The sequence below is a fragment of the Oncorhynchus mykiss genome, chromosome 16, assembly GCF_013265735.2.
Source record: "Oncorhynchus mykiss isolate Arlee chromosome 16, USDA_OmykA_1.1, whole genome shotgun sequence".
Lineage (NCBI taxonomy): Eukaryota > Metazoa > Chordata > Actinopteri > Salmoniformes > Salmonidae > Oncorhynchus > Oncorhynchus mykiss.
The window spans coordinates 20723922-20733827 of NC_048580.1; the positions used below are offsets into that span (position 1 = coordinate 20723922).

General features: G+C 41.2%; 1 protein-coding gene across 1 annotated transcript; it reads right to left on the reverse strand.

Moving 5' to 3' along the window:
• Positions 1 to 513: 513 nt before the first annotated feature.
• Positions 514 to 9685, reverse strand: ube2ib (ubiquitin-conjugating enzyme E2Ib). Its single transcript, XM_021565151.2, is given in 8 exon segments — positions 514 to 1308; positions 1436 to 1515; positions 1605 to 1714; positions 2060 to 2132; positions 2382 to 2465; positions 2644 to 2723; positions 9614 to 9667; positions 9670 to 9685. Coding segments are annotated over 8 exon segments (561 nt in total). The 3' UTR covers positions 514 to 1244.
• Between the last annotated feature and the right edge of the window lie 221 nt (positions 9686 to 9906).

The window sequence follows — 9906 nt, forward strand, 5'->3', positions numbered from 1 at the left end:
AGCCATTAAAACATTTCCACTTCAGCATTTGTTAACCACCAGTATATTCTAACCTGCTTGATGGTGATTGCTGGTCGCCAGTCCTCGTCTTCAGGTATATTGTGCCTGACAGATACGCGTTAGGATTGAAGAGGCTAGAAAATATATTGTACATAAGCCGCATTTCCTCTTCATCTACAGACATTGTGCTCATTCTTACTCAAGGGATAAGAACCTTAATTGTTGTTTTAAAATGTTGTGAGTTAATAAAAAAGTGCAAATATATTGTATTTTGATCATTATCATGTAAACAAAATACATCCACTCAAGACAAAAATCAAATTTCTTGATAAAGTGTGATGTTTTACTGTATCATGACGATCAAACAAACATCTGTACAAAATATGGTATATAAACAGTGTTTCTTGTGGGGGGGGGGGGGGGGGGGGGGTCCAGCTATAGCTTTTATAACAATTCTATGCCAGCATTTGTTAAAACACTAGTTTTACTGCGAGACAGAAAGTATAACAGTGGCTTTATAGAAAGGGTTTATTTAGTCTAACACGTACATGAACAAAGCACCCTATAAATAGAGTTTAATACAGAAGTAAGCCTACCTGCATTGAGACGAGGCCATAAAAAAATTTGCAAACACTACAAATAACAAAAGAAAAAAAGACAGCAGATTATTTTATATTACAGCATGCTGAATAGAAAACCTGCATAAGAGAATCAGACCGAGCATTCTAGAGAAACTAGTGAGATAATACAGTATAAAAAGTGCCACTAATTATACAGCAGTTGAAATACTGACATTTAAGTAAATAGCTAATTTTACAGAATTAAAAATCAAGGAAAATACAAGAGGGGTGTTTTTTTTTTTTTTTTTAAAGGAACAGACCCTGTGAGAGAAATTAAACAAAAGACAAAGACAACCAAGACGTTCTCTTCCTCAAAAGAGGCTTATTTTGAGTCGATGGCAAAACCGGTACTGTGCTCTGTCCCTCGCACCACAAGACAAGTAATACGGCTAAAAAAAGGAAGCGGCCGGGGTGCTACGGCTCCCATTTCATCCCAGCGCCTGCCACACTCCAACCCAGAGGTAAAGAACAAAAAAAGGAAAAGAGGATGGCACAGAATGTATCAGTTTTAAATAGAAGTCCTTATAAGCAAGTCCCGATGTGAGAGGGGCACATTCATAGAGAAACAGAGGTGAGGTGATCCGCGTTTGACCCATTCCTTCTGCCGAAGCCAAGCCTTCACCCTTACGAAGGGGAGAATTTTTTGGCCTGTGCTCGAACTCTTTTTTCATATTCTACTCTGTTTTGGCTGAAAAGAAAGAGGGGTTTAGTAAAACAACAGAAAGATCAGAATCTAGTGTTAATTCCACCATATCCCTATCCGAAAAACAACACGGCAAACAGGAAGGCATCCCTTAGATACTAGCAGAACGCACCAGTAAATTGTGTATGCCTCTGCTTGTGCTGGATCCTGGATATTTGGCTCATTTAAGAGTTCCTGTATTCCTAATAGGATCTGTAAGAAATGACAAAACATAAAAATCACAGTTGGGCATAGCCATTTGGTGGCTATAGCTTGTAAGTCGATCCCCAGCATATCCTAACCTGCTTGATGGTGATGGCGGGTCTCCAGTCCTTGTCCTCTTCTAGAATGGATAGGCATACTGTGCCTGACGGATACACGTTAGGATGGAAGAGCGGAGGCTCAAATTTACCTATGAAATAAAAATCAGTAAAGTTAAACTAGAACTACTCTCACGACCTAAGGTCTGTTCCAATACATTCTTCCTACCTTTGTGACCACCTGATCTGACTGAATTGGTGAAAAAAAACCTTGCACCAATCAAATTAGTGTCAGATCAGTGACTACGTCAAGGAAGAGCGAAGGATGCATTTTTCAACTATTGGGCCCGAATACTGAGCTGTTCCCAACGTTCTGTATTGTGCCATGTTTTATGTTGCCCTCAGGAAGAGTAGCTGCTGCATGAGGAAGAGCTAATGGGGATTCTAATAATAAAAAATAAAATAAAAAACAGAAGACTGGTTAAAAGGTAACTCACACTTTGGGGGCGAGGAAGGATAGTCATCCTTGAACAGCATCCGCAGTTTGAACAAGCCTCCTTCCCATGGGGTCTGGGGAGGAGTCGTAAGTGTTTATAATTGATCACAAACACTTGCAGACTATGAAGATCAAGGATGAACTATGACCCATCCTAGCATTCTTTGGTTTCATACAAGATGTCCACTTCATAGTATTGGTGCAAAAACATTTCTAGACATGATCTACTACTAACTATGCACAGGCAAAATGCTATAAACAAAGTCACTCGGCACCTCCACTTTGAAACTGTATTGCATGTGTAGATAAATGGCTGTACGTACCCCCTTCTTCCCAGGAATGGCACATTCCCAGTTCATCAAGTTCATTGTTCCATCTGGATTTTTCGTGGGCACAGCCACAAAGCCCTTAGATGGAGGTGCAGCAAACAGTAAAACAGTGAGATTAAGCAAAAATAAACCTTCATTTCAAAGCTCTTGAATAATGGATAAAACACTTCCCCCAATCCCCATCATAGTTTAAAAAAGAAAAAAAGTACTATTAGAAATATAAATAAAAAGTCTAGAACTACACACTGCTACTCACAAAAGGGTGGTCTTTCCGCCACGCTTTGCGCTCCTGAGCAAGCCGGCTCAATGCAATACCTGACATGACTGGTGGGCTTTCTGAAACAGCAGAGGTGACAAACGTGTGCTTTCAAAGACGTGTACATACATTTCTTAGGATTGTGTCACTATGGCATACACCAAGTGTACAACACATTAGGAACACCTGCTCATTCCATGACGGACAGACAAGGTGAAAGCTATGATCTTATACCGACGTCACTTGTTAAATCCATGCCAATCAGTGTAGATGAAGGGGAGGCAGGTTAAAGATGCCTTGAGACATGGATTGTCTATGTGTGCCATTCAGAGGGCAAATGGGCAAGGCAAAAGATTTGTGCTTTTGAACGGGACATGGTAGGTGCCAGGTGCTCCACTTTGAGTGTGTCAAGAACTGCAACGCTGCTGGGTTTTTCCACGCACAACAGTTTCCCATGTGTATCAGGAACGGCCCACCATACAAAGGACATCCAGCCAACTGTTGGAAGTATTGGAGTCAAAATGGGCCATAATCCCTGTGGAACACTTGACACCTTGTAGAGTCCATGCCCTGAAAAATTGAGGCTGTTCTGAGGGGAAAAGGGGGTGAAACTCAATATTAGGAAGGTGTTCTGTATGCTTGCTATACTAACCAGCTTATACGAACGGGAGTAAGAATTTAGGAGTCACTTCTTCTAAACCTGAAAAAGGGACTTCTACATGTTATGCAGCGAGAACAACCAAATATATCCAAATTGGACTTACAGTGTATTTGGAAAGTATTCAGGCCCCTTGACTTTTTCCACTTTGTTACATTACAGCCTTATTCTAAAATGGATAAAAAATAAAAATAAAATCCTCAGCAATCTACACACAATAGCCCATACTGATGAAGTCAAAACAGGTTAGTAGAAATGCTAGCAAATGTATAAAAAAATTAAAAAGTTTTAAAAAGTAACATAAGTATTCAGACCCTTTGCTATGAGACTCAAAATTGAGCTCAGGTGCATTGTGTTTAAATTTATCGTCGAAGGAATTGTCCGTAGAGCTCTGAGACAGAATTGTGTCGAGGCACAGATCTGGGGAATGGTACGAAAAAATGTCTGCAGCATTGAAGGTCCACAAGAAAAGCATGGTCTCCATCATTCTTAAATGGAAAAAGTTTGGAACCACCAAGACTCTTCCTAGACCTGTCCGCCCGGCCAAACTGAGCAATCGGGGGAGAAGGGCCTTGGTCAGGGAGGTGACCAAGAACCCGATGGTCACTGACAGAGTTTCTCTGCGTAGATGGGAGAACCTTACAGAAGAACAACCATCTCTGCAGCACTCCACCAATCAGGCCTTTATTGTGGAATAGCCACTTCTCAGTAAAAGGCACATGACGACTCGCTTGGAGTTTGCCAAAAGGCACCTAAAGGACTCTGACCATTAAAAACAAGATTCTCTGATATGATGAAACCAAGATTGAACTATTGGCCTGAATGCTAAGCATCACGTCTGGAGGAAACCTGGCACCATCCCTACGGTGATGCATGGTTTGTGGCAGCATCATGCTGTGGGGATGTTTTTCAGCAGCAGGGAGAGGAAGACTAGTCAGGATCGAGAGAATGATGAACGGAGCAAAGTACAAAGAGATCCTTGATGAAAACCTGCTCCAGAGCACTCAGGACCTCCGACTGGGGGCGAAGGTTCACCTTCCAAAAGGACAACGACCCTAAGCACACAGTCAAGACAATGCAGGAGTGGCTTCGGGACAAGTCTCCGAATGCCTTTGAGTGGCCCAGCCAGAGCACGGACTTCAACTCGAACAAACATCTCTGGAGAGATGAGATAAGAACGGGAGAAACTCCCCAAATACAGGTGTGTCATATCCAAGAAGACTTGAGGCTGTAATTGCTGCCAAAGATGTTTCAACAAAGTACTGAGTAAAGGGTCTGAATACTTGTGATCCCCCCCCCCCCCCCCTTTTTGAAAAAAAATAAAAACACATTCTAAACCTATTTTAAAAAAACACATTTAAGAATAAGGCTAAAACATAACGTGGACAAAGTCAAGGGGTATGAATACTTTCTGAATGCACTGTAAGTAACCACATTGGGCTGGTTAGCCCAAAATCATGAGCCGTAAATCATGACAGGTTTGACCAATATCCACTTTGTTAGATCAGATTTGTTGAATGTACGGCAATCTGGTCAATGGAATGTCATTGGATAGGTTAATATGATAGTTTAAACTGTTTACATGCTTTGCAAGAAGAACAATTTCCTTAATAATCCTGGCTACTGATGGGACTTCTGATAAATGCAGAAAACTTCCAATCAAAATAAACTTTCTACTGCACTGACCATGTCATTTTTGCGAATACTTTTTGATTCCGAGTTCGGACATATAAATAATTTCACAGTCTAAATGTACAAGACAGTTTTTCTCAAACTCACTTTACTCGCGCATAAGAGGGAGCATAAGAGCTTGCGCTACCCGGTCCCAGTACATGCGCAGCTCTAATAAACCGCTGGAACATCGATTAAATGTCCTAATACTTCGAAGGCCTCCCGGGTGGCGCAGCGGTCTAAGGCACTGCAGTGCAGTGCTAGCTGTGCCACCAGAGACTCTGGGTTCAAGCCCAGGCTGTGTTGCAGCCGGCCGTGACCGGGAGCGTCGTTCGGGTTAGGCCGGTAGGGATGTCCTTGTCTCACCGCGTACTAGCGACTCCTGTGGCGGGCCGGGCGCAGTGCACGCTGACCAGGTCGCTAGGTGCATGGTGCTTCCTCAGACACATTGGTGTGGCTGGCTTCCGGGTTGGATGCGCGCTGTGTTAAGAAGCAGTGCGGCTTGGTTGGGTTTCAGAGGATCAACTCTACAGAGTTCCAAACTGCCTCTGGAAGCAACGTCAGCACAAGAACTGTTCGTTGGGAGCTTCATGAAATTGGTTTCCATGGCCGAGCAGCCGCACACATGCCTAAGATCACCATGTGCAATGCCAAGGTGTCGGCTGGAGTGGTGTAAAGCTCGCCACCATTGGACTCTGGAGCAGTGGAAACGTTCTCTGGAGTGATGAATCACACTTCACCATCTGGCAGTCAGAGAGATTAATCTAAGTTTGGCAGATGCATAGTGCCAACTGTAAAGTTAGTGGAATAATGGTCTGCGGCTGTTGTCATGGTTCGGGCTAGGCCCCTTAGTTCCAGTGAAGGTGAAATCTTAATGTGACAGCATACAATGACATTGTAGACAATTCTGTGCTTCCAACTTTGTGGAAGGCCCTTTCCTGTTTCAGCATGACAATGCCCCCGTGCACAAAGCGAGGTCCATACAGAAATGGTTTGTCGAGATTGAGTTAGAAGCACTTGACTGGCCTAAACAGACCTCTGACCTCAACCCCATCGAACAACTTTGGGATTAATTGTGACGCTGACTGAGTCAAGCCTAATCACCCAACATCAGTGCCCAACCTCACCAATGCTTTTGTGGCTGAATGGAAGTAAGTTCCCATAACAATGTTTCAACATCTAGTAGAAAGCCTTCCCAGAAGAGTGGAGGCTGTTATAGGAACAAAAGGGTGGGGGGGACCAAATCCATATTACTGCCCATGATTTTGGAATGAGATGTTCGACGAGCAGGTGTCCACCTACTTTTGGCCATGTAGCATAGATAGTTTATCATTTTGAAGTAGAACATTTGTTTGTGTCGTCTCCATTTTTGCAATTTTCCTGGCTGGAAGAAGGTTCAGTGAATGTGTAAGTCCATAGTCAAGTCAGTCTAGCTAGGTAGTCACGAAGAATTGGTAGCTAACTAACTACAGAAAATGTACATCTACCGTGCATAAGTCATTTGCTAGATTAATACGATTCACATATCTAGCTGATCATTATCAAGTAAAACATTTGCTTTGTGTAGATCTGGTTTAGTCTCTATTGTTACCAGTGTCCTGGCTGGAAGAAGGTTCAGTGAATGGGGAAGTGCAGTTTGAGGTAATACAGTAGGGCAAGTGCTTCTCAATTGTAATGTTTTAATGCGTTCTCCACACGCTCATCCTCACAAGAACATACTCAAGAGAAAGTCCTTGGAGCATGAGTGTGGAGCACAGTAGTCTGCATGTTACCATCTATGCCCAAAGCATGCAGGAGCCTAGACCTGCAAATTATAAAACTGAAAATGCAAAGAATGATTCTACAAGCTTCTCGTTCACCATAAGGGGCTTATTGAGCTGTCATTTGTGACAGAATTGTAAAAGTGTGCTTTAAAACTATTTACATTTGTTGATTACTATATACAAATAATACGATTTCTTGATACATTTTAAACAAGGTTTATTTGTGGCAGCAATCGGACTAGATTGTTAACGACTCGTGGCGGAATGCATTGCTTGATTGCGGTGAGGGTGATAAACACAATATCATTTGCAATCTGCAACACACCAAAACGATTCATTTCGGATTTATTTTCTTGTTGCAGAAACTCATTGTATGCATGTTTCAGTTCTACAAAACATTGAATAATTAATGAATTGCATTTATTCTTACACATGAGATAAACAGTTATAACCATGTATTTTTGTTATGTTATTGCTGCAGCATGATTTCGTAAATAGACTTGTTTCTACTGTATTGTTGTTTTACTCCATGTGTAACTCTGTGTCGTTGTATGTGTCGAACTGCTTTGCTTTATCTTGGCCAGGTCGCAATTGTAAATGAGAACTTGTTCTCAACTTGCCAACCTGGTTAAATAAAGGTGAAATAAAAAAATATTTTACAGTTGTTTGGTCGGAGCATGTCTCCGGAGCCGCTGAGCCGGAGGAGCGCGTATTAAACATTATATTAGTCATAACGGCCAGCAGGTAAACGAAATCCAAAAGGATCGAGTCACTCAAACATCATGACACATCAGTAAAAAAAAAAAAAAGTCGTAAAAAAAAATAACGAATAGTCGAATAGTTAGCGAACATCACTAAATTACATCATAGCTACTAGCTATTAGCATAACATCCGGCTGTTCATCTGTACCAGCAACAAGTCCAGCATGTTTGAGCAAAATCTCTCTGGTCCGCTTGTGGCTAAAACACGTTAGAAGGTAGCTAGTTATGTCAGCGACTATAGTCACGTAAGAAATAAATAACTCAGAGCAAGTTCCAAGACAGAAACTGGCCAACAACATGCGCAAGTACCCTGGCTATTTGTGGCGCGCGGCTGGCAAACTGAAAAACCATAGACTTGCGCACTTGTCGTTGATTTTACACGTCGTTGTGGCAACGAGACTCGTTCTTCTCATCTGAAGCCATACATATTAGTTACCATGTTGGTCCGCTTGCTTTGGCTTAAAGCGGAACCTCACACGAATTCGCAATACCACCCATGACTGAGCAGGACAAAGAACCTAGGGCTTCCCAAACTGGCGCACATTTACGCATCAACCAACTAGCGAAAATGGCGCAAACTCAGGCAGATAGTAAAGCTAACCTTGTATTGCCTAAATACAAAATTGTTGGGCGACATTCGCTTACCTTGCTGTATGGCTATAATGACTCGTATTATTTAACTGTATGAATGAATCGTCTTTTAATCAAGAAAAACCCTGGTGAAGTTTCCCTCCTGAAAAAGCACCCGTTCCTGTCCGGGCTAAATAACAGGACCAGTGACATAGGCAACCTCCCAACCGCCTGAAAATATTTATAATTAATTGGGGGTTATGGAGAGATTGATGTACCATCATCACGTTACTAGTTTGTGTTAATTGAAATAACTGACAATTAAATGGCTACAATGTGGTCTGCATTGATTTAGGCACAATTTGCATTCTTAAACGACAGTTGATAAACATGCATTTATCACTATGTTCCATCATGTAAGTTATTCAATATGTGCACAGGAATTGGATAATAATTTTAGACATAGTCATATTCAATGTAATATAACAAATAAGTGCAAACAGGCAATTTTATAGACGACTAAAAATTTAAAGGAGCAGCACATTTTTTTCTACCTGTTACCACAGCCACAAAGTCAAAATTGGCTATATCCTAAACATTTGAGAGAGATCGTTGAAGATCCGACATCGAAATTGGATGTCTATGTCCTGAGGACCCCTTTTTAAAATTATTATAATTTAAAAAACATTTTTTAGCAGACGCTCTTATCCAGAGTGATTTACAGGTGCAATTTAGGTTTAAGTACCTTGCTCAAGGTCACAGCAACAGATTTTTCACCTAGTTGCCTCTGGGATTCGAACCAGCAACCTTTCGGAGCACTATTACCATCAAGTAGGATTGGGTTTTGCTAGGTGGCAGATTAGTGAACTCCAAAGACTCTGGATCAGAAGGTTGCATGTTCAATCCCAGTCGGAACTGTTTTTTTATTTTTCACACTATCCCAAACATTAACCATTCGGAATGAGGGTGCAAATGTAACTAATTAATTTAGAAATAGGGTTGCACCAACATGGATTAACTCTTAAACTGGATTAAATCAAGGTGTATCTTTTAATCTTGTTGCACCAAATGTTAAACCTAGTTTTAAATGAATCCTACTTAAATAAAATCCTTCCTCTAATCTAAGTTTAGTTTTCACTTTAAACCTATATTAATTTTAAATCTGTTTCTCAATTAATTAAAAAAAATATATAAATTTAGATTGGAGATTAATTCTAAACTGCCACTTTAGGTGGTTTAACTGATAAAATGGCAGCATGTCTACTGTGGAGAGACCAAAACGAGTTCCTCAGAGAATAATTAGTGACAGGTTGAATCCTGTTGAGTTTTATGATAATTATCTCATTATTAGTAGGCTATTTACGTGACCATTTTGCACAACAATTGAATTGGGGTTAATGATATGCCCAGCCTTGGTACGAATGATGATGTTATGCAACATGTAACGGGCCTGATAATAAAAACGTTGTAGTGAAGTAACGTTAGCATGAACGTTAGTTTTAACGTGCATTATATGAATTTATATTTACCAGTTATTTATGCTTACTAAATATTGGTGGGTCAAATTGTCCGTCGTCATCATAGGGGATATGGAGAGGGGCAACTGCTGGGGAATCATCTCGCATATTTTCTGGGCGACAGGATTCATTTCTTTGGACGGATGCCCCCCTCCGGGTCCGGTCTGAAATAGCCCCCGCCTCACCTCTGCCGTATCCTTTCTCACTTTTGTTTTAAAAAAAAAATTCCATCACGCTTTCATCCGATTTGGGTCTTCTCTTTAATCCGTGTTGAGCCATTACATTTGTCGAATAAAATGGCTCAAGTGTCTTCCTTCTTTTT